Source organism: Dendrobates tinctorius, unplaced genomic scaffold (genome assembly GCF_039654945.1).
Source record: "Dendrobates tinctorius isolate UK_male_01 unplaced genomic scaffold, ASM3965494v1 ptg000075l, whole genome shotgun sequence".
Taxonomy (NCBI): domain Eukaryota; kingdom Metazoa; phylum Chordata; class Amphibia; order Anura; family Dendrobatidae; genus Dendrobates; species Dendrobates tinctorius.
Genome location: NW_027361743.1, coordinates 23,775,716 through 23,801,434, shown reverse-complemented (window position 1 = coordinate 23,801,434; position 25,719 = coordinate 23,775,716). Strand labels below are relative to the sequence as shown.

General features: G+C 43.5%; 1 protein-coding gene across 1 annotated transcript in view; it reads left to right on the top strand.

Moving 5' to 3' along the window:
• The window catches only part of RDX (radixin), a 155,621-nt gene that overhangs the window by 74,442 nt on the left and 55,460 nt on the right, over window positions 1-25,719 (top strand). Inside the window, exons 3-6 of the mRNA XM_073583101.1 lie at window positions 3,758-3,841; window positions 6,570-6,665; window positions 7,839-8,113; window positions 22,309-22,392. Coding sequence (XP_073439202.1) covers window positions 3,758-3,841; window positions 6,570-6,665; window positions 7,839-8,113; window positions 22,309-22,392 — 539 coding nt within the window. The remainder of the gene's footprint in view (window positions 1-3,757; window positions 3,842-6,569; window positions 6,666-7,838; window positions 8,114-22,308; window positions 22,393-25,719) is intronic.

The window sequence follows — 25,719 nt, the reverse complement described above, 5'->3', positions numbered from 1 at the left end:
ACAGGCCAAACAAGTCTTTATAATAAGATAATTTTATGAGTCCACCTACGGCGTGAAAGAGCTTGAGTGTTTAATGTATTCAGTCTCCACCCACCCAGCTTGTGATCACTGACAGCTGCAGCTTGTACTGAGTAGTGATCTCAGCAGAGAGGAGGGGCACTGAGGAGCTGTCAGTCTATATGGCCGGAGATTCATCAGCCAAGGACGAGCAACGCGTAAGCAATGTCAATCACGCTATGCAAGAGAAGATTTTAAGTTAAGGTTTTTGAATAATAATTCAAATGACCTGGAGTTTCAAAATAAGTACACCTGCTTGATCAGGTTAATAATTTATACAGCGTATGTCCCGCTCTATCCTTGTGAGCTTCTCTGGTCAGTTGTTAAGCTGGGGGTCCTGGAAATGATGATGGACAGGCGACAGTGAGAAGACATAATGAGCAGTTCCATGATTAGCTCCTGATGATAATCCATTAGTTGGAAACACTAAAGCCACTCAGGCTGTAGAGTCAAAAGGTTATCCTTCCTGGCCGCCACGAGGTTATCCTTCCTGGCTGCCACTGCTATAAATAGTCATTTGTGTAGTGAGAATGATTAGCACCTCGTGAAGTGCCGCCGTTGTGGAGCTATTTCCGTCGCCCGCTGTAATCCCTTTGCTTTGTGTCAATATTTCAGTTCACGTCGGTGCGAAGAAGGTAATGGGCGTAATATTAGAGTAGAGTAGATGGAATTATTTTCCTTTTATCTCTGAGACTTCTGTGGAAATTAGCGCAAATAAGGCAATGACTTTTTTTTTTTAAAAAAACAAAACAAAAAAACATTTTTTTATTTTCTTGACCCTATAATTTATTTTTAATTTGTACTCTAGTTGTTTGCGACTTTTTGGGCTAGTTGATTGTCATCTCTCTGCTTTATTTTAGGCTCTATTCACATTGACTTCACAGCTTCACCTCTTTAACGGGAATGTGTCATCAGAAAGTGACCTATTTGTTTTAAGTTAGGTTTTTTGTGTTAAACTTATTTCTTGAGTTTTTATTTTTCATGTCACTGTCTATACTAAAAATATTAAATAAATGACCCTGACTACTACTAGATGTATTGTTACATGCCTACTTACTGTTTTTATGGCCATTATCGTTAGCAGTAGCAGTGACTGACTTGGTTCTTTATTCTGAGCATGCTCTGACCTGGCAAAGCTCATGGTGAAGGATGTGGGAGGAGGTGAGCTGTGACATCGCCTACTGCTTTTGAATCCTGTATTATCAGCAGAGTTATCTTGTCTGTGGTGATAACGAGACTGCTGTGCTCTGTACAGAACAAGAAGTGAGTCTGGCATAAGGAGTAGTGGCTAATTGGAAAATGGCAGGATTTCTAACATGTTTGCTATACAGATAATATGGGAAATTAAAATAAAAACGTGATCTGACCAGGTCATTTTCTGATGATACATTACCTTTTAACTCTTCATGCACCATTCTGTCTTGGGGGAGATGAGGGGGTAAAATTAAGAGGGAGAAATCCAGCTCTGCCTTTTTTTTTTTTTTTTTTTTTTTTTTTTTTTTTTCAGTTTTGGTTCATTTTTATATTTTCATGTTGTGCATGATGCTGGTCAGGTCATGTCAGACACTTTTACTGGGTGTTAGATACCATGTTTTTCGGAATATAAGACGCACCCCAAATTTTCAGATGAAAAATAGGGGAAAAAGTGTCAAATGGGGGGTCCGTCTTAGGTCATGTACACACGATATGACTCCTATCCCAGGCTGGTGCACAAGGTTCGGCGGTGCGGGGGCTGTGCTGGCATTTTGTGAAAGCCCCGCACATCCATTCCTGCGATGCAGTGGCCTCCAGTAAAATGGCACCACAGAGCACTGCCGCACCAGCCTGGGAAGGGAGTGTGGTGATCGCTCTGCAGTGTCAGTATATTCCGACTGTAAGACTCGCCCCCTTCCCCCCCCCCCCACCCCCCCCAAAAAAAAAAAAAAAAATTGGGGGGGGGGGGGGGAAATGCGTCTTATAGTCAGGAAAATACGGTGTTTGTTTCCCTCAAAATCCTTTTTTTTTTTTTTTCCTAAACTGATTTATTTTTTGTAAGATCTATTAGCATTTCACGATGTGTCTGGTTAAGCACGGTATCTGGATGTTTGATGGAAAGTTGTTTGCGATGTACAGCGCCGCACAGGCAGAAGTATACACATGAGGAAGTAACAGAGCTGCACAGGCAGAGGTATACATCAGGAAGTACGGCGCTGCACAGGCAGAGGTATACATCAGGAAGTAACAGCGCTGCACAGGCAGAGGTATACATCAGAAAGTAACAGCGCTACACGGGCAGAGGTATACATGAGGAAGTAACAGCGCTACACGGGCAGAGGTATACATGAGGAAGTAACAGCTCTACATGGGCAGAGGTATACATGAGGAAGTAACAGCGCTACACGGGCAGAGGTATACATGAGGAAGTAACAGCGCTACACGGGCAGAGGTATACATGAGGAAGTAACAGCGCTACACGGGCAGAGGTATACATCAGGAAGTAACAGCGCTACACGGGCAGAGGTATACATCGGGACGTACGGCGCTGCACGGGCAGAGGTATACATGAGGAAGTACGGCGCTGCACGGGCAGAGGTATACATGAGGAAGTAACAGCGCTACACGGGCAGAGGTATACATCAGGAAGTACGGCGCTGCACGGGCAGAGGTATACATGAGGAAGTAACAGCGCTACACGGGCAGAGGTATACATCAGGAAGTACGGCGCTGCACAGGCAGAGGTATACATCGGGACGTACGGCGCTGCACGGGCAGAGGTATACATGAGGAAGTAACAGCGCTACACGGGCAGAGGTATACATCAGGAAGTACGGCACGGCAGAGGTATACATGAGGAAGCAACAACTCTACACGGGCAGAGGTATACATCAGGAAGTATGGCGCTGCACGGGCAGAGGTATACATGAGGAAGTAACAGCGCTGCACAGGCAGAGGCATACATCAGGAAGTACGACGCTGCATGGGCAGAGGTATACATCGGGAAGTATGGGGCTGCAGAGGCATACGTCGGGACATACGGCACTGCATGGGCAGAGGTATACATTGGGTCACACTGCACGGGCAGGGGTATACATCAGAAAGTACGACGCTGCATGGGCAGAGGTATACATCGGGAAGTATGGGGCTGCAGAGGCATACGTCGGGACATACGGCTCTGCATGGGCAGAGGTATATATTGGGTCGCACTGCACGGGCAGAGGTATACATTGGGGATTCGTCTCTGCAGAAAGGACAACATAAAATCTAGACAGAATGTTTCCTTTCTCACCTTTGTTCATGATGGGTACAGTGACAATAAGGGGCACTTATTTCCAGCCATGTTGCCCTATTTCTCCAGTTGATATCTGCCGTGGTGACGGTGTTCTCCTCTAGTTTGCGCCTCTCACTGACAGTGCACTTTTAACCCCATCCTGTATTGTGTGCTGCCGCTGAATATCCATGGCGGGACTGTGCCATTCTCTGTGACATATATCCCAATTTCATGTGACAGCTGATTATGCCGCATCAATCACATACTGTTATTTGTCTTGTCTGCAAGCGGCAAAGTCCTGGTACAGACATGACAGGAGCCTGATTATGGGGGACCTGAAGGCATCGCTGTCTGGTTCTGGTATCTGCCTCTGGATATTGCAGTCCTGCTATCACGTGGCTAAACCTAAGCGCTGAATTTCATCACTGTGTTTTTCTTTTTCCTCCTATAAAGATCAATGTACGGGTCACAACCATGGACGCGGAGTTGGAGTTTGCCATCCAGCCGAACACGACGGGTAAACAGCTGTTTGACCAGGTAATGTGACTACAGTGGGTGCAAGAACCTACTGCCATTTTGCAGCTATCCAGTGAGCGAGGTCGGGCCGTGTGGTCTCCTCTGAGGCCGGTGTCTGGATTATGGGGACTTGGGTCCAAGAACTGTATTAATAAAAGGAGAGATCTGACAAGCAGAATATAATATTTTGGGTATGATCAGTGCAGTAGATTCTCGTCCCCCTTGGTTTAAGGATATTGGGAACCAGATCTTTTGTTCAGCATTTCTAAGTGGGCTAAAACATATAGCGTGTTTAGTCCAGGGCTGTGGAGGGGGAGTCCATTTTGGTGGAGCCAGAGTCGGTGTCATGGAAATTGAGTTGTCGGAGATTTAGCTTACCGACTCCACAGCCCTGGTTTAGACATTAAACGTGGACGCCTTTTTTTTGGGACTTTTTTTTATTTAAACACATGTGTTTTTGGCTAAAAATATTGTTTTGTTGAAAGCTGTACACGATTTGCCTTCCATCACCTTTGGATCGCACTCGGACTAATATATGTTTATGCAGCTGCACACATGTCCTATTTGGTTTCTTCAGACCTAGCTGGTATGCGGAAAAAATTGCGGCGTGCCCCATTTGCATCTGTAAATTGTATCGCACTCTGCCATGCAAGTCAATCAGTCTTTAAAAAAAAAAAAAAAAAAAAAAATTGGATGGCACTCGGATGACAGCAAATTTTAATGGACTGACAGAATGGAGAAGATGAAGATTTTTTATGTTTTCCATTTGCTCAACCGAGAAAATCTGATCCGGGTATGATCTGCATAATCAGTCCATTTATCTTGGAGAGAACATGCAAACATGTGACCATAGAGGAAAAGCCTGTCCATGTGATGGTGAATTTGAAGAGCTAAAAACGCATACACATAGCATAGGGTGTGAAATCCTGCTGAAATATTCCCTTTTTCCCCCGTAAGGCTATGAAATCTCATGCACGCACATTGTTTTTTTTCTTTTTTTTTTAATGCCTGAATTGGAAAACCGCTGCGTTTTTACAAACTTCAGCGTGTCACTTGTTTCAATGTTATTCCACCCATAGAAAGCAATGAGTAAGTGCAAAAACATGCAGGTGTCAGGTTTTATTGTCTTTTTGGGGCACTAAACTTTATCAGCAAAAAACGCAGTAAAAAATACAGCAACACCTGTTTTTAGTAAGTAGCTTCTTTACTGCCAAGAGCAGCTTTTGTCTGCAGAAAAAAGGCAATGTGTGAACATAGCCTAAAAGGCATACCATTAGCTTTGTGATTCATATTTCCAGTCCAGAATAAAAAAAACAAAAAAAGTTAATATGTAAAGTCTGGTCCTTTGGTGAATATAAAACAATCCAGCTCACCGATCAGGACATCGTGAGGCTCGGAATCGCCGTGTCTTGGCGTATAGAATTCCAATGTAGAGAAAATCCAGCTCAACGATGAAGTGAAAAAACAATTCTTTATTCACTCAGATTTTTGCAAAGATAGAGGATAAAATTCAGCATAGTTTGGACAAAAAATTGCGTTATCAACACATTTCAGGTGTCACAGTGCCTTTAGTCATGGCTACAGGTAATGTGACACCTGAAACGTGTTGATAATGCAATTTTTTTTGTCCGTACTATGCTGAATTTTATCCTCTATTTTTGCAAAAATCTGAGTGAATAAAGAATTGTTTTTTCACTTCATCGTTGAGCTGGATTTTCTCTTTTATGGTCCTTTGGTGCATGGTGTAGCTGAGAGATCGGTGCGCTGTTCCGCCTTTGATTGACAGTGCGCTTGCTTTTACACGCTCCGGAATCTTTGTTTTAAGTCCGCACTTGCTTCTTGAGACAAGGGATCGATGCAAGTCAACATTCAGGGGCGCTCAATTAAGGGATTGGAATGGTGCACAGCGTGCTGTACTTTACACTAAAGGCTTGCTTTTTATAGGTGGAAATGGAAACCTGAATTGGACCCGTCCGTGATCCTTATTACTGATGGGTCTTTCCCTATGGGGAAACTGTCAGTCAAGGGTAGCAGGGTAGGGAAAAGCTGCCATGCATCGGCCTTCTGGACTAGTCATCCGACACGCATAGTTCCTTTCCAGCTTTTCCAGATATGTTTCATAGTGAAATGTACATGGCGGCAGAGTCTGATTTCATGCAGCCTGTGGTTCAGATAGCATTGCTGTACTGCCAGGTTCTCTTAAGTCCCTTATGTGACTGTGTGCATAACTTGTGTTTTTTGAGTGGCAGACTCCCTTTAGAGCCGATCCCAGCAGGACACGACTTTTATCTGATGTTTGAGGGTCTCGGTCTCTGTCCTGTAGTAGGAGACGGCAGGGGAGAGTAGGAACGGACAGCACATGTTTAATTACAGCACCCAGTTCCCTTAGGAGATAAGCCGCTGTCTGCAGAAGTTTACCTTACACTTCCATAGAACATTCTTGCACCCTCAGTCTTGCCGAGCGTGCACACGTATGGGGAGTGGTGGTGTAGAATTGGTGCATGTTCACATCACGTGCTCACAAGACATGATGTGCACACACAGCCTTAGATTAATTAACATCCTATGAATTTGGCCCTAATGTGAACGTCTCGCAAAGTCCCAGCAGGGACAAAAGCTGATGAGAGTGATTTTCAGCTTCATTATACTGCTCTATGCGCTGTGCATAACAAAATTATAAGGTTACAGGATGGTAGACACACTTTGTATTATCACAGATGCTCCATTAACTGTTTCTGTACCTCCCCAGGTGGTGAAAACAGTGGGTCTGAGAGAAGTCTGGTTTTTCGGCCTGCAGTATGTGGACAGCAAGGGTTACTCCACATGGCTGAAGCTCAATAAAAAGGTTTGTTCTCTTCCTTGGCTCCTTTTATCTGTCAAACCCTTTGTTCTGAAATGTCTTTTGATTCAGTGTGTTCGGTCTTCATTCCCTTTTTATTTTTTTACTTAGTGTATTATAGATTTATTTTTGGAGCAGCAGCAGTAGGTGGTGAAGTTGGGAATATGAGGAGCTGGTAACCCGGCTGTTCAGTGCATTCTCACATCTGTAGTAAGGAGGTGAAGATGGGAACATATGACCAGCTGTTAACCTGACTGTTCAGTGCATTCTCACATCTGTTGTAAGGAGGTGAAGATGGGATCATGTGATCAGCTGGTAACCCGGCTGTTCAATGCGTTCTCATATCTGTAGTAAGGAGGTGAAGATGGGAACGTGTGACCAGCTGGTAACCTGGCTGTTCACCTCCTTACTACAGATGTGAGAACGCACTGAACAGCCGGGTTACCAAATGCTAACATGTCCCATCTTCACCTCCTTACTACAGATGTGAGAACGCACTGAAGATGGATACATGTGATCAGCTGATAACCTGGCTGTTCACCTCCTTACTACAGATGTGAGAACGCACTGAACAGGGTTACCAGCTCCTCACATATTCCCATCTTCACCTCCTTACTACAGATATGAGAACGCACTGAACAGCCGGGTTACCAGCTGGTCACATGTTCCCATCTTCACTAGGGAAGATTAACCCTGGGGACAGATTCCATTAAAGGAAGTCTTTGAGCCGTAGGCTAGGTTCACATAGCGTTATGGCAGTCCGTTTAACGGATGCGTTAAACGGACTGCGCTAGCGCTACTCTTCTTTGGATCGCGTTAATGCTGCTGCTCCATCTGCGCTAGCCGTGACGGACCCTCGAACGCTGAAACATGACTGCACATCGCTAACGCATGCCAATTGACATGCGTTAGCGATGCGCTTGGTTATGGCAGTCTATGGGTGTGTTAACAAATGCGTTACATCGATTTAATGACGCTTTGTAACACATCCGTTAAATGGACTGCCAGAACGCAATGTAAACCTACCCTAACCCCTGGGCTTTTTCTAATAGAGGAAAGAAGTTTGACAGCTTTGTGCTGAGGTCCTGATCAGACCATCACGATCTTGAGCCCCTCACATGTAAACATTTTTTTTATAAAATCCCACATTTGTGTTTTATAATCCCCTCTGTTTTTCAGGTTACTCAGCAGGACGTTAGGAAAGAAAACCCTCTACAGTTCAAGTTCCGAGCAAAGTTTTTTCCGGAAGATGTCTCTGAAGAGTTAATCCAGGAGATAACACAGAGACTCTTCTTTCTGCAAGTTAAAGAAGCAATATTAAATGACGAAATATACTGTCCCCCAGAGACAGCCGTCCTGCTAGCGTCCTATTCTGTGCAGGCCAAGTATGGAGACTACAGCAAAGACGTCCACAAGCCGGGTTACCTGGCCAATGACCGCCTGCTCCCTCAGCGGTAAGTAAGGGGAAGCGAAGACCAATAGTGGTCTTCTAATGAATGGAAAGGCCTGGCTGGCATTTCTCTTGTTCTAGAGTATTGATTCCTGTCTTCTCCGAGAATGTAGTCTGTAAATACATGACCTGCTTTGGTGAAATAAGGGATTTGTGCTTCTTTTTCTCCAAGGCTGCAGACAATGGCTCCAGGTAACTAGCACAGATTACAGCGTTCCATTTGTGAAGCAGTTCAGCTGCTCAAATGAGTCACTCCCATTTGTCCTATATCATTCTGGTGTCTAATTTTTCAGGTTTAACTGCTTCACGACCATTGACATACTTGTATGTCAAGTCATGTCACTGCCCTTAACGCAGGTTTGTACTCCAAGCCCTCATCGTTCCCCGCACATGACTAATTTAATCAGCCTTCATGTGCTTTTAAGAGCCGTTGATGGAGGGGCTGTTAAAGGCACATGATGTCTTCGTAATCCCATTCTCAATCTGTCACAGTGACATTTAAAATGTGCAGTGGACCCGTCATACGCTCCCATCGGCGCTCCTGTGATGTGATCGTGGGGCACCGATGGGTTATCATGATTGCTGAAGACCTCCATGCCTGTCATTACGATCCTCCTGTGAAAGCCAGCCTGTGGCGGCGTTAGAAGAGCCTGATTTTTCACTATACATATACATAGCTGTGCAGCAGCACTGCTAGCACAAGTGATAGGATGATTGCAGCTTCAAGTTCCCCAAGGAGACTAGTAAATCCAGTAACAAGTTTAACCCCTTTACGACCTTGGATTTATCCATGCGTCTTGGTCGCCTGGTACTTGACGTATTATGTCCAGGCGATATTGCACGCCCAGATGCTGAGCGCTCTATCTTCGCCGGGTGTTAGCTGATTCTGACAGCTGACACTTGGTACTCAATGCCAGTAGCGGTCCCGCACCGCTCCCGGCACTTTAACCACTTAAATTAAGCGATCATACACGTTTGCAACATTTCAGAGCAGGCAGATGGGAGAAAGCCCCTCTTCTCTTGGATCGGAGACACCGCCATGTCATTGCGGGGTCCCGATCGTTGCCAGGGTGACCTGATGTTTTGACGTTAAGTTACAGCTCTCAGAAGAAAGCAATGCAAAAATAATTTTTAATCTACTCGTCCTGCAAAAAAAGATGTCACATGACTCCGTCAGCAACCATGGGTGTATGGTGCATATTCGTGTTCTGATGTTCAGTTCACCTGACCGCTGCAGCCCATCACCAGCTATTATTTCTTCTGGTGACAGCAGCACAGAGCAAGCAGAAGGGGGACAGCAGCAGAGTATGATTTTTATTTTGTTGTTTTTATAAAATCCAACTACACTCTCCCCCCAAGTAATGACCACCTTTTTCCCGCACAAAAACGACCATTTAAATTAACTTTTTCTTACTAGTAGGTTGTAACTTTCAAATGGATTAAAAGGCTGTAGTCCCACATTTAAAGTGAAAATAAAAGCTTTTACTGCCCTTCTACATCGGCACCATTTGACATTATGCTACCTGAGCATTGCAGCCATTAGTGGGCATGAGCCCAACGTCTGTGCTGGAGAAGAGTATAAGCTTTTGTTATTTAACACAAAGGAATACTTGGACAGCCCCTTTCGGCAGATGTCTCTGAGATGGAAATTTCTGATGGTGCAGTTTTGTTCTTGTAATACGACCTTTTTGGTACTTGGACTAATTACAATCAACGTGTGAGACTTATATACAGTGCCTACAAGTAGTATTCAACCCGCTGCAGATTTAGCAGGTTTGATAAGATGCAAATAAGTTAGAGCCTTCAAACTTCACACAAGAGCAGGATTTATTAACAGATGCATAAATCTTACAAACCAAAAAGTTATGTTGCTCAGTTAAATTTTAATAAATTTTAAACATAAAAGTGTGGGTCAATTATTATTCAACCCCTAGGTTTAATATTTTGTGGAATAACCCTTGTTTGCAATTACAGCTAATAATCGTCTTTTATAAGACCTGATCAGGCCGGCACAGGTCTCTGGAGTTATCTTGGCCCACTCCTCCATGCAGATCTTCTCCAAGTTATCTAGGTTCTTTGGGTGTCTCATGTGGACTTTAATCTTGAGCTCCTTCCACAAGTTTTCAATTGGGTTAAGGTCAGGAGACTGACTAGGCCACTCCAACACCTTGATTTTTTGCCTCTTGAACCAGGCCTTGGTTTTCTTGGCTGTGTGCTTTGGGTCGTTGTCTTGTTGGAAGATGAAATGACGACCCATCTTAAGATCCTTGATGGAGGAGCGGAGGTTCTTGGCCAAAATCTCCAGGTAGGCCGTGCTGTCCATCTTCCCATGGATGCGGACCAGATGGCCAGGCCCCTTGGCTGAGAAACAGCCCCACAGCATGATGCTGCCACCACCATGCTTGACTGTAGGGATGGTATTCTTGGGGTCGTATGCAGTGCCATCCAGTCTCCAAACGTCACGTGTGTGGTTGGCACTAAAGATCTCGATCTTGGTCTCATCAGACCAGAGAACCTTGAACCAGTCTGTCTCAGAGTCCTCCAAGTGATCATGAGCAAACTGTAGACGAGCCTTGACATGACACTTCGAAAGTAAAGGTACCTTACGGGCTCGTCTGGAACGGAGACCATTGCGGTGGAGTACGTTACTTATGGTATTGACTGAAACCAATGTCCCCACTGCCATGAGATCTTCCCGGAGCTCCTTCCTTGTTGTCCTTGGGTTAGCCTTGACTCTTCGGACAAGCCTGGCCTCGGCACGGGAGGAAACTTCCAAAGGCTGTCCAGGCCGTGGAAGGCTAACAGTAGTTCCATAAGCCTTCCACTTCCGGATGATGCTCCCAACAGTGGAGACAGGTAGGCCCAACTCCTTGGAAAGGGTTTTGTACCCCTTGCCAGCCTTGTGACCCTCCACGATCTTGTCTCTGATGGCCTTGGAATGCTCCTTTGTCTTTCCCATGTTGACCATGTATGAGTGCTGTTCACAAGTTTGGGGAGGGTCTTAAATAGTCAGAAAAGGCTGGAAAAAGAGATAATTAATCCAAACATGTGAAGCTCATTGTTCTTTGTGCCTGAAATGCTTCTTAATACTTTAGGGGAACCAAACAGAATTCTGGTGGTTTGAGGGGTTGAATAATAAATGACCCTCTGAATAAACTTTTCACAATTTAAAAAATAATTAAACAAAGAAATAACATTCTTTTTTGCTGCAGTGCATTTCACACTTCCAGGCTGATCTACAGTCCAAATGTCACAATGCCAAGTTAATTCCGAATGTGTAAACCTGCTAAATCTGCAGGGGGTTGAATACTACTTGTAGGCACTGTAAATCTTATTCCCAATTTTTTTTTAAAATTTTTTTCTTATTGCAGCAGATATTGAATTTCCCATAGACGTGACTGATGTGCGGAGATGATGCAGATAAACACCTATGCATTTCTTTGTTTCTACTGCAGTAATGCATGGCTTTATGAATGTTTTATGAGAGCTTTGAACAGCACTCACCAGTCTTAGTCAATTGATGGCATGCACTGGTGCAGTGATGACTAACCTTTTAGAGGCCGAATCCCCAAACTGCAACCCAACCTACTTAATCATGGCAAAGTGCCAACACTCAATTTAACCTGAATACTGAGGTTTTAGTTAAGAAAAAAAACAACTCGGGATGCACACACATAATGGTATATGCCTGCCCACCCCTATCTTGCTTATATGCCCTTTATCCTGGTATACAGTGGGTACAGAAAGTATTCTGACCCCTTTAAATTTTTTACTCTTGTTTCATTGCAGCCATTTGGTAAATTCAAAAAAGTTTTTATTTTTTTTCTCATTATCGTACACTTTGCACCCCAGCTTGACTGAGAAAAAAAAAATGAAGTGAAAAATGTAAAGGGGTCTGAAAACTTTCCGTACCCACTGTATGTTCCCTCACCATCCTTGTATATAAATGGATGGGGGGTCATGTATATGCTCCCTCCATCCCTCATCCTAGTATATGCTTCACCCACCCATCCTATTAGGTTTCCCCCCATCCTGCTATATCCTGCTGGCACCGCTGTTCAACGCATATAAAAAAGAAAAGGAAAACGCAAACACTGTTATTCGCCTTCCTTTTTCTCACTTCCACGTCGTCTTCTGAAGCTGGTAGCTGACATCACTGCCATCTAGCTAAACTAGAGGCTGGCGTTGCCGGCCTCCTCACCTGCCGGCCCCAGTCCCCTGATGCCGTGCGGAGATGGTGCACTTACCCACAGGGAGGGCTCTGCGTGCCCCCACTGGCACGTGTGCCATAGGTTCTCCACCACTGCATTAGTGTATAACATATTTCGGACAAGACTTGCCTATTCAAATCTGTGGTTGTGCAAAAAGAATCAAATCCCATACGGCTCAACCGTGTAGCATCTGATTTATGCAGACACATTGCAATTCTTTAACATGGGAAACTATCTGGTCTTGTAAATTTTAATAACCGCTGATGTATAAAAAAGAACGTCGTACATCTGTATGCTATCCATTCTTATACCTCAGCAGTTATTGAAATTTACCAAATGTGTAGGTTTTTCCTGAATGAAAAATGAGCCTACATCTTATCTTACTCCAGTCTTGGCTAAATGTGAGCACTGCAGGGAAATCATTGCAGTGTTGCGATCACTGTTATGAACGGTATAACGGCTACTGCAAAAAGTCTAGATTCTCCATTTAATTTCAGAGGAGAGGGAAATGGGATCCCCCGATTTCCCCCCGGTACCTCCGTTGTTCCTGCATCCCCTCGTGAAATCCCCGAGCCGCCAGCGTCGTGTTCCGGCAGAAAATGTCGCCCGCCGAGATCTGCCGGCTGGCAACAGAAGGAAATTTTTCCTGTTGGTTCATTTTGATCACTGTAATAGATCCTATCAAAGTGATCAAAATAAAAAAAATAGAAACTCAACCCCACCTTTATCACCCCCTTAGTTAGCTAAAAATAAAATAATAAATGTATTTATGTCCATTACGGTTGGGCTAAAGTGCGGAGTTAGAATTGTGGGGTTTCCACTGTTCAAGAACATCACGGGGTCTCCAAACACGACATGGTGCCACCATTGATTCCAGCCAATTTTGCGTTCAAAATGTCAAATGGTGTTCCCTCCCTTCTGAGCCTTGCCATGCACCCAAATGGTCGCTTTTCCCCACTTATAGGGTATTGGGGTACTAGGGAGAAATTGCACAACAAATTTTGTGGTCCATTTTCTCCTGATACCCTTGTGAAAAAAGTAAAGATGTTCATTTTTTTTTTTTTCCTTCCACATAGCTTTAGTTCTCTTGAAGCACCTGAAGGGTTAATAAACTTCTTAAATGTGGTTTTACGCACCTTGAGGGGTGCAGTTTTTAGAATGTTGTCACTTTTGGGTATTTTCTGTCATATTGACCCCCCCTAACTCACTTCAAATGTGAAGTGGTCCCTTAAAATAATGGTTTTGTAAATTTTGTTGGAAAAATAAGAAATTGCTGGTAAGCTTTTAACCTTTATAACGTCCTAACAAAAAATTTTTTTGCCAAAATTGTCCTGATGTAAAGTAGACATAGTGATGAGCGATTATACTCGTTACTTGAGGTTTCCCGAGCATGATCGGGTGATCTGAGTATTTGGATGTGCTTGGAGATTTTGTTTCTGTTGCCAGAGCTGCATGATTTGCGGCTGCTAGACAGCCTGAATACGTGAGGATTGCCTGTTTGTTAGGAAATCCCCACATGTATTCAGGCTGTCTAGAAGCCGTAAATCATGCAGCTGCGGCGACACAAGCTAAATCTCCGAGCACGCCCAAAATACTCGGAGAACACGCGAGCATGCTTGGGAAATCTTGAGTAATGAGTATAATCTCATATCACTAGTAGATATGTGGGAAATGTTATTTATTACCTATTTTGTGAGACACCACGCTCTGATGTAAGTGTACAAAAATTAAGTTTGAGAACTGCAAAATTTTCAAAATTTTTGCCAAATTTCCGTTTTTTTCCATAAACGAAGTTATATCAAAGCAATTTTACCACTAACATGAAGTACAATATGTCACGAAAAAATAGTCTCAGAATCAATGGGATATGTTGAAGCGTTCCAGAGTTATAACCTCATAAACTGACAGTAACATAGTAACATAGTTATTAAGGTTGAAGGGAGACTTTAAGTCCATCTAGTTCAACCCATATCCTATCCTAACTTGCCCTAACATGGTGATCCAGAGGAAGGCAAAAAAAACCCATGTGGTAACAAGTAAGCTTCACATTGGGGAAAAAAATTCCTTCCTGACTCCACATACGGCAATCAGACTTGCTCCCTGGATCAACGCAATATTAAGGAAACTAGTGTATATACCCTGTAATATTATACTTTTCAAGAAAGGCATCCAGTCCCTTCTTAAATTTTAGTAGGGAATCACTCATTACAACATCATATGGCAGAGAGTTCCATAGTCTCACTGCTCTTACAGTAAAGAATCCGCTTCTGTGATTATGCTTAAACCTTCTTTCCTCCAGACGTAGAGGATGCCCCCTTGTCCCCGTCACAGGTCTAAGAGTAAAAAGATCATTAGAAAGCTCTTGGTATTGTCCCCGCATATATTTATACATTGTAATAAGATCACCCCTAAGCCTTCGATTCTCCAAACTAAATAACCCCAAATGTAATAACCTGTCTTGGTATTGCAGACCCCCTAGTTCCCTAATAACCTTGGTCGCTCTTCTCTGCACCCGCTCCAGTTCAGCTATGTCTTTCTTATACACCGGAGACCAGAACTGTACACAGTATTCTAAGTGTGGTCGCACTAGTGACTTATATAGAGGTAAAATTATGTTCTCCTCATGAGCATCTATGCCTCTTTTAATGCATCCCATTATTTTATTTGCCTTTGCAGCAGCTGCCTGACACTGGCCGCTAAATGTGAGTTTGTCGTCCACCCATACACCCAGGTCTTTTTCAGTGACTGTTTTGCCCAGTGTTTTACAATTAAGCACATAATTATACATCTTGTTCGTTCTACCCAAGTGCATGACCTTACATTTATCCCCATTAAAGCTCATTTGCCATTTATCAGCCCAAGCTTCTAGTTTACATAAATCCTCCTGTAATATAAAATTGTCCTCCTCTGTATTGATTACCCTGCAGAGTTTAGTGTCATCTGCAAATATTGAAATTCTACTCTCTATGCCCCCTACAAGGTCATTAATAAATATGTTAAAAAGAAGCGGGCCCAAAACTGACCCCTGTGGTACCCCACTGCTAACCGTGACCCAGTCTGAGTGTGCTCCATTAATAACCACCCTTTGTTTCCTATCCCTGAGCCAGCTCTTAACCCACCTACACATATTTTCCCCTATCCCCATTGTTCTCATTTTATGTATCAACCTTTTGTGTGGCACCGTATCAAAAGCTTTTGAAAAGTCCATATACACCACATCCACTGCATTCCCTTGGTCCAGTCCGGAACTTACCTCTTCATAAAAGCTTATCAGATTAGTCTGACAGGAACGGTCCCTTGTAAACCCATGTTGATATTGGGTCATGAGGTTATTCTTCTCCAGATACTCCAGTATAGTATCTCTTAGAAAACCCTCCAGGATTTTACCCACAGTTGAGGTTAAACTTACTGGCCTATAATTTCCAAGTTCAGTTTTTGTCCCCTTTTTGAATATTGGCACCACATTTGCTATACGCCAGTCCTGTGGTACAGACCCTGTTGTTATGGAATCTTTAAAGATTAAAAATAATGGTCTATCTATGACTGTGCTTAATTCCTGCAGTACTCGGGGGGTGTATCCCATCCGGGCCCGGGGATTTGTCAATTTTAGTGATTTTTAGACGCCGCCGTACTTCCTGCTGGGTTAAGCAGGTGACATTTAACAGAGAATTTTTATCCCTGATTATGTAATCCGTCAGGGGATTTTCTTGTGTAAACACTGTTGAAAAAAAGTCATTTAGCATATTGGCTTTTTCCTCATCCACCATTTCACCCAGACTATTTTTAAGGGGGCCAACACTATCATTTTTTAGTTTCTTACTATTTATGTAGTTAAAGAATATTTTGGGATTACAGTGGTCAGAATTGTAAAAATTGGCTTGGTCATTACGTACCAAGTTGGCTGTCACTAAGGGGTTAAAACCACAGTGGGGGAAATAACTGATCCCTTGCTCATTTAGTAAGTTTGCCTACTGACAAAGACATGAACAGTCTATAATTTTAAGGGAAGGTTAATTTTAACATTGAGAGATAGAATATTAAAAATAAAATCCAGAAAATCACATTGTATACCGTAAATTAATTTATTTGCATTTTGCAGTGAGAAATAAGTATTTGATCCCTCTGGCAAACAAGACTTAATACTTGGTGGCAAAACCCTTGTTGGCAAGCACAGCAGTCAGGCATTTTTTGTAGTTGATGATGAGGTTTGCGCACATGTCAGGAGGAATTTTGGTCCATTCCTCTTTGCAGATCATCTCTAAATCATTAAGATTTTGAGACTGTTGCTTGGCAACTCGGCGCTTCTACTCCCTCCATAAGTTTTCTATGGTATTAAGGGCTGGAGACTGGCTAAACCACTCCATGACCTTAATGTGCTTCTTTTTGAGCCACTCCTTTTGTTGCCTTGGCTGTATGTTTTGGGTCATTGTCTTGCTGGAACACCCAGCCACAACCCATTTTTATTGTCCTGGCAAAGGGAAGGAGGTTGTTACTCAGGATTTTACGGTACATGGCTCCATCCATTCTCCCATTGGTGCAGTGAAGTAGTCCTGTGCCCTTAGCAGCGAAATACCCCAAAACATAATGTTTCCACCTCCATGCTTGACAGTGGGGACGGTGTTCTTTGGGTCATAGTCAGCATTTCTCTTCCTCCAAACACGGCGAGTTGAGTTAATGCCAAACAGCTCAATTTTTATCTTATCGGACCACAGCACCTTCTCCCACTCACTCACAGAATCATCCAGATGTTCATTGGCAAACTTCAGATGGGCCTGCACATGTGCCTTCTTGAGCAGGGGGACCTTGTGGGCACTGAAGGATTTTAAACCTTTACGGCGTAATGTTACCAATGGTTTTCTTGGTGACTGTGATTCCAGCTTCATTGAGATCATTATCAAGTTCCCCCCGTGTAGTTTTAGGCTGATCTCTCATGATCAAGGATACCCCACGAGGTGAGATGTTGCATGGTGCCCCAGATCAATGTTGATTGACAGTCATTTTGTATTTCTTCTATTTTCTTACTATTGCACCAACATTTGTCTCCTTCTCACCCAGCATCTTACTTATGGCTTTGTAGCCCATTCCTGCTTTGTGCAGGTCTATTATCTTGTTCCTGACGTCCTTAGAAAGCTCTTTGGTCTTGCCCATGTTGTAAATGTTTGAGTCTGACTGAGTCTGTGGACAGGGGTCTTCTATAAAGGTGACTATGTAAAACAGCTGTCGTTAATGCAAGTAATGAGTTGAGTTCTGGCTCCTACAGACCAGTTAGATGCTCCTCAGTGGTTGGTAGCGGACCAAATACTTATTCCCACCACTGTATATCTAATGAAAGAAGAAAATGGAATGTGGCACTCCTTCAGTGCTGAAATATATTTATTGCACAAATAGAAAAAAACAGAAGGATCCACATACAAAAAGAATTGACGTTTCAGTCTTCCTCACAACTAAAATACTAGTTTAACAGATAAACAGACATAATCACCACACATGTATAAATTATTATACATCAGTCCATAATACAGGGAAAAAAGGGATCTCATATGAAATATGTATAAAAACTGAAATTTAGAAATCGTATATCACAGACATAAGAAATGCTTAAAATATCAAAATGAAGTTTAAAAAAAAAATAGGATAAGAACGAGACTCCGGATCATCCGATCAATTTAATATCACCACAATAAGGGTAGTAAAGATTGGAGAAATGACTAATGGTAACAGCGATTTAAATGGAGTAAAGAGAGCCACATTACCATATGGTGGCTCAATGGTGACCAATAAATGCCGTATACTGTAAAGGCTGGAAAAAGAATGAAATACAAAAAGTGGTAATCACTATCATCAATCATCAGGTCTCTATAGAATAAATACAACAGAGACCTGGCACTGAATCAATGCACTAATGGCACATCAGCAGAAGGCGTCAACAGAGAAACGCTCACCGGTGAAGCCTACAGTGGAAATGAGACAGACTGCGCCGCATTACATGAATAAGGCCGGTTTCACATTTGCGTTTAGGGCCGCAGCGTCGGCCTGCGCACGGCCGCCGCCAAGCCCCACCCCTGCCCCGCCTCCTCCGGTAGCTCCGCCTCCGGGCGCATGACGCTGCATGCGTCATGCGTCCCCTATCTTTATCACTGAGGACGCAGGCCGTGCGCAGTATGCGTTTGGCGGCGCCTGCGTCCTTTTGACGGTGCGCCGAGCGCAACCAAATTGCAACAGGTTGCGTTTGGCGCTGGTCGGCGCACCATCAGAAGGACGCTGGCGCCGCCAAACTCATACTGCGCACGGCCTGCGTCCTCAGTAATAGGGGACGCATGCAGCGTCATGCGCCCGGAGGCGGAGCTACCGAAGGAGGCGGGGCTTAGCGGCAGCCGTGCGCAGGCCAACACTGCGGCCCTAAACGCAAATGTGAAACCGGCCTAATAAAAGAAAATAACTGAAAAAATTCTGGTGATTTCAAACAATACTTAGACTACTAGGCAATGTGATTAGTAGGTAACAAGCTACTATTGACTAATATAAAGAGGCATAAGGCGAAACTTTCACAAAGAGATATATACAGTTGTGGCCAAAAGTATTGACACCCCTGCAATTCTGTCAGATAATACTCAGTTTCTTCCTGAAAATGATTGCAAACACAAATTCTTTGGTATTATCTTCATTTAATTTGTCTTAAATGAAAAAACACAAAAAGAATTGTCCTAAAGCCAAATTGGATTTACTTCCATGCCAAACATAAAAAAGAGGGTGGACAAAAGTATTGGCACTGTTCGAAAAATCATGGGATGCTTCTCTAATTTGTGTAATTAACAGCACCTGTAACTTACCTGTGGCACCTAACAGGTGTTGGCAATAACTAAATCACACTTGCAGCCAGTTGACATGGATTAAAGTTGACTCAACCTCTGTCCTGTGTCCTTGTGTGTACCACATTGAGCATGGAGAAACGAAAGAAGACCAAAGAACTGTCTGAGGACTTGAGAAACCAAATTGTGAGGAAGCATGAGCAATCTCAAGGCTACAAGTCCATCTCCAAAGACCTGAATGTTCCTGTGTCTACCGTGCGCAGTGTCATCAAGAAGTTTAAAGCCCATGGCACTGTGGCTAACCTCCCTAGATGTGGACAGAAAAGAAAAATTGACAAGAGATTTCAAGGCAAGATTGTGGGATGTTGGATAAAGAACCTCGACTAACATCCAAACAAGTTCAAGCTGCCCTGCAGTCCGAAGGTACAACAGTGTCAACCCGTACTATCCGTCGGCGTCTGAATGAAAAGGGACTGTATGGTAGGAGACCCAGGAAGACCCCACTTCTTACCCCGAGACACAAAAAAGCTAGGCTGGAGTTTGCCAAAACTTACCTGAAAAAGCCTAAAACGTTTTGGAAGAATGTTCTCTGGTCAGATGAGACAAAAGTAGAGCTTTTTGGGCAAAGGCATCAACATAGAGTTTACAGGAGAAAAAGAGGCATTCAAAGAAAAGAACACGGTCCCTACAGTCAAACATGGCGGAGGTTCCCTGATGTTTTGGGGTTGCTTTGCTGCCTCTGGCACTGGACTGCTTGACCGTGTGCATGGCATTATGAAGTCTGAAGACTACAAACAAATTTTTCAGCATAATGTAGGGCCCAGTGTGAGAAAGCTGGGTCTCCCTCAGAGGTCATGGGTCTTCCAACAGGACAATGACCCAAAACACACTTCAAAAAGCACTAGAAAATGGTTTGAGAGAAAGCACTGGAGACTGCTAAGGTGGCCAGCAATGAGTCCAGACCTGAATCCCATAGAACACCTGTGGAGAGATCTAAAAATGGCAGTTTGGAGAAGGCACCCTTCAAATATCAGGGACCTGGAGCAGTTTGCCAAAGAAGAATGGTCTAAAATTCCAGCAGAGCATTGTAAGAAACTCATTGATGGTTTCCGGAAGCGGTTGGTCACAGTTATTTTGGCTAAAGGTTGTGCAACCGAGTATTAGGTTGAGGGTGCAATTACTTTTGTCTGGCCCATTTTTGGAGTTGTGTGTGAAATGATCAATGTTTTGCTTTTTGCTTCATTCTCTTTTTGTGTTTTTTCATTTAAGACAAATTAAATGAAGATAATACCAAAGAATTTGTGTTTGCAATCATTTTCAGGAAGAAACTGAGTATTATCTGACAGAATTGCAGGAGTGTCAATACTTTTGGAAACAACTGTACATAGAGAGATAGAGATATATATATATATATATATATATATATATATATATATATATATATCTCTATATATATATATATATATATATATATATATATATATATATATATCTATCTTATGGAAAGCATCTTCTATAACATCTAGTTTATTAGAAACAATAAGGGAACTATGAAATGATAGAATATAAAGAATAAATAGATTCTATAAAGACAAAGAAAATAGTTCAAAGTAAAAGGAACGGAAAATGTGATGTGTCCAAAAGAAGAAAATATACAATAAAAAATAATAGAATAAATAAGGAAAATAACAATATGAAAAATAAAGGGGAAAGAAAAAAATAACACCATACCATATCCCGTGCAGAAAAAGGATCAATCGATCCCTGTGTGAAAATAAAGCTAATTAAAAATAAAATGTAACGTGTCTCAAATAGAACTAGAAATTTCATAGTCCCTGTTAAGTCCTTTGGGTTCAAGAGTGTGTAACCTATGTATCCAAAAGGATTGACAACTTTCAATGTTTTAGTCCTGTTACCTCCTCTTCTGGGTACAGGCATATGCTCCAAAGCCTGGAACTTCAATTGAGAAACACCGTTTCATTATTTCAGAATGATATGGAACAGGTAAGTAGGTTTTACCACACCAGATACTCAACTTGTGCTACGACATGCGGTCCCGTATATGCTGGGTGGTCTCGCTAACATATACGAGACCGCATGGACATTTCAAGGCCTAAACAACATAAGATGATTCGCAGATAAAGAAGCCAGGGACCTCAATTCCCTTGCCTGTATGTGGATAAATCCCCCCCCCCCCCTCCCCTTCTGTACATTTGCACACTGAGGTCAATGGGGGCAAGAAAATGTACCTCGCTTGGGGGTATTTAAAAATGTCTGTGTAGGAATTTTTTGATCAGAACCTGTATCTGCGTGCACTAAATGGTTTCGGAGATTGGGCAGTCAATGAAAGCAAGGCAAGGAAAGGACCTTTGAATTCTTAAATTTTAGGATAACTGGCTGGTAATAAACTGCAACTCTGGTCATACCTGATTTCAGACTGAAAGTCTGGAGGGAGTCCAACGTGCCCTGCCAAACTCTGCTAATTGTTATATGGCAGAGTTTGACGAACAATATGTCTACACTAATTGCAACTTCCAAGACAACGCCTTAATATGGAGACGATACATTGATGATGTATTTTGCATTTGGCAGGGCACGCTGTACTCTCTCCTGTGCTTTCACTCTGAAATCATTCAGGTTATGTGGATCATTCTGTTTTTTCTATTTGTGAAATAAATATATTATTTCAGCACTGAAGGAGTGCCAAGTTGCGTTTTCTTGGATATGGGGTGGAACCCTACTTGAGCACCCTAGGAGTGCCACATAAACCTTATACAAACTATGGATATCTAATGACTCAGCAGCAAGACTGCTCATGATGAGCCTATGGTTGAGATATGCCTGCAGGAAAAAAAACCAAAGGCCATGGTGTTCTCGAAGACCTGTGCTTTCACCCAAAATGCTAATTTGGAAGAAAAAAAAATTAACTTGTGGCTCTGAAATTCCCAGTGCCATATGGATGTTTATCGTCCTGCGCTGATGACTGGTAGGTGTCGGTATCTTTGATTGCTGCACTGGTGCAGAACAATCACTGTATCAATCTATGCACAGATGGTATTGCTTTACATACAATGTCGCCTCTGCCCCCCGCTTGTAATCTGCTAATACTCAGCCCTCCGGGAATTTCTTGCTTTGATATATGCGTGCTCATTTATCATTGTTTCTCTAATTTTTCTCAGGGTTTTGGAACAACACAAATTAACGAAAGAACAATGGGAAGAAAGAATACAAACCTGGCACGAAGAGCACAGGAGCATGTTAAGGTACTGCTCTCAGGGCAACTGCAAAACTTGTACTGCAATAATTAGGAGCAAATGTTCATCCAGGCGAGCATTGTCACCCTGTGAGAAAAGTTGTTAAAGACTCTACTTCACTTTTTCTGCTTTTCCTTAAAGGGGTTGTCTGACCTTGGACTGCTGCGTGCTGTTAGGATTCTCCTTCCTTTGCCTGCGGAGGGCGCGTGACCCCAAATATATAACTTGAACACGTCTGCATGCTCCCTGCACCAGAGAATCCCCATAGTGACTGCAGACTTGTAGTCTAAGGCTGGGCAACCTTTTAAAGCCGGATTTACACACAGGTGTTTAATCAGTTGGACCGATCTCAGATGAAATTGGTCTGAGTTGGCCGTTTACACACATACAGATGTTTTGTTTGGCTAGAAGCAAAAATTCTTTCTTCGTCATGGTCGTCTTAAAATAAGAAAAAAGTTTTGTCATCCCATTGGTGCCACTTTGCAAAGCTCTGGTGAAGGTGCCAATGAGTTGCTACGCCTTTTTGAGGTCTAAGGCCCCGTTCACATGTTCAGTATTTGGTAAGTATTTTATATCAGTATTTGTAAGATGTAACCCAAATACTTTTCCTCTGATTTGTTCACCTTCTGATTTCGGCTTACAAATATTGTTGTAAAATACTGACCAAATACTGAATGTGGCCTTACAGTTGCAAGGTCTGTTATTTAGAGAGAAGCCTATAATTGCTATACAACTTTGATTGTTTATTCCGTGGTTCTGCATGAAAAAAAACAAAACTGAAAATCGACGTCAATATTGCTTTTTTTGGTTCATTTTTATTCATTAATTCCTCGTTACAAAGATTGGATACAAGGTTATCAAAAGCTGACCAAAATGGTGTTAAATTTTTTTTTTTTTTTTTTTTTTTATGCGAAAGTAGCAAAACTTAAATGTATAACTGTAAAGTTATCTATATGATTGTAGTGCACAGTAAAAGTGATAGCAGAATTGCCAACTAAAGGCCCTTTTACATTTAGCGATGCACCAGCGATCCGACCCGGTCAGGATCGCTGGTGCATCGCTAAATGATCGCTAGTGAGCTGTCACACAGGCAGATCTCACAGCGATGCAGCAGCGACGCAGCGCACGATACTCACCTTTCACACAGAGCGATCCTGACGTCCTCCCGCCCGCATCCAGCGTCGCTCGTCTCACACAGCAGGAAGCCCAGCAGGAAGCGCCCGACGAGAAATGGACCCGGACATTCTCGCGCGATCAGCGATGGACAGCGGGGGAGCCGGTCGCTGGTAAGTATCACACATAGCGATATCGCTAGCAATATCGCTATAACGTCACAAAATCAGTGACGTTTTAGCGATATTGCTAGCGATATCGCTTAGTGTAAAACCCCCTTTATTCTTTAGTGTTTGTTTTTTTTATTAAGCCCACCTCCCCATGTTTATAAAAAATAAATATTGAAAAGCAGCGCCAAAAATTTATTTATTTGATATATTTTGTCCAAAGTAGTGAAAAAAAATAAAGCTTCCTACATTTTGGTATTGCTTTAATCGTACCTGTAGACTAAAGGTAATATTATTTCTGATGGACTGTAAAAGGTGCCAAATATGGAATGTTGTACAAAAAGAAATGGTGGCATTACTGTGTTTTTCTCTCACCCTTGACAGCACCATGGAGAGAGGGGGTCCGCCCATCAAGGACAGGAACCTACAGATAAAAAGGCGGCACCTCTCCTCCGCCCCCAGTTGGGTTCCTGTCCTTGACGGGTGACTCGTGGAACCAGGGCCGTCTCGTCCGGTACACCGGCAGCGGGGAGGCCCCTGTCGCGGCGGGGTCGGTTCCTGAAGTCGCCACTGCTGTAGCCGAGGAGCTTCACAGGGTGAGCGGGGGGGGGGAGAGGACCAAGCTGCCGCTCCGGAAAGGAGGCCGGGGCTGGAGGACGCCGGCGGGGGTAGCGCCACGGTAAAGAGGTGTACCAAGATGGCGCTGCCCCGGAAATGGAATGAACAACTTCCGGGTCCCCGCGGTCGGCGCATGCGCAATGCATGCTCCACGGACACACAGGGACAGGCTGGGAGCGGAGGTGACCTCATAGCCGGGAAATTCAAAAGGGAGAACGCTGGAGCTGCTCCGCGCTGGAAGCGTCCTGTAAGCATGGAGGACAGCGACCACCATGAGGAGCAGCAAATGCAGCAGCCCAAGCAGCAGCACAGACATCACCATCACCGGCAAAAGGACAGGCATGAGGGCCGGTCCAGTAGCCACTCCACGCAGCGGAGCAAGTCAACTGTGAGGAGCAAGTCACCCTCTGTGGATCAACCCGTGAGGGATCTGAATCCACCTCCTGAACCGGTACCTGCAACCGCGCATAATGGGGTAAGTGATCTACGTGAATGTTCCCCATTGTAATAGAACTCTTTCCCTTATTAGGGAAAGAAGAAAGAGAAAACAAAGAACAGGGAGTGCCCCGCCTGTAGCAGACCACTACCAACTTCTTGGGATAAAAAGCTCTGCGAATCCTGCATACAGGAAGTTCTTTGTGACGAAAACCCGGATTACCCCTCAGATCGAAGAGCGGTAATCCGTTCGGAGTTTGAGTGTCTTTTCATCCCTAAAACACAAGGGCAAACCAAAAAGAAGGGATGTAGTGGTAGGCTCCCAGTCAGAAGTCTCGACGTCAGGGAAAGTTACCTCACAGACTTCGGACACCGGCTTATCATCCTCAGATGAAGAAACGGGGGCCGTCACTGTTTTCCCCTAGATGACGTGGACATGTTAGTAAGGGCAGTAAGGTCTACCATGGGGGTGGCAGACCCTCGGCCTGATAGATTAGTCCAGGACATAATGTTCGGGGGACTAGGCCAAAAGAAACGCAGAGTGTTTCCACTAAACAAGAATGTACAGAGCCTGATAAAAAAAGAAAGGGAAAGACCGGATAGGAAGAACTCCACGGTCCCTTCCCTTAAGAGAAATTATCCGTTTGATGAGGAAGCATCCACGTCCTGGGACAAAGCCCCGAAACTAGACGTGGCGGTTGCCAAGGCCTCAAAAAAGTTTGCACTCCCCTTTGAGGATATGGGTACTCTAAAAGACCCCTTAGATAAAAAAAGCCGATACTTTCCTCAAGGGTACTTGGGAATCAGCTGGGGGAAATCTTAGGTCAGTAATAGCGGCAACATGTACCTCCAGAGCCCTCATGGTGTGGGTGGACCAACTAGAGAAGCAGTTAAGGGAAGGTACACCCAGGGAGAAAATCCTGGAATCCATTCCAGTAATAAGGGGAGTGGCGGCCTTCCTAGCCGACTCATCAGCTGATTCGGTAAGGTTGTCATCTAAAGC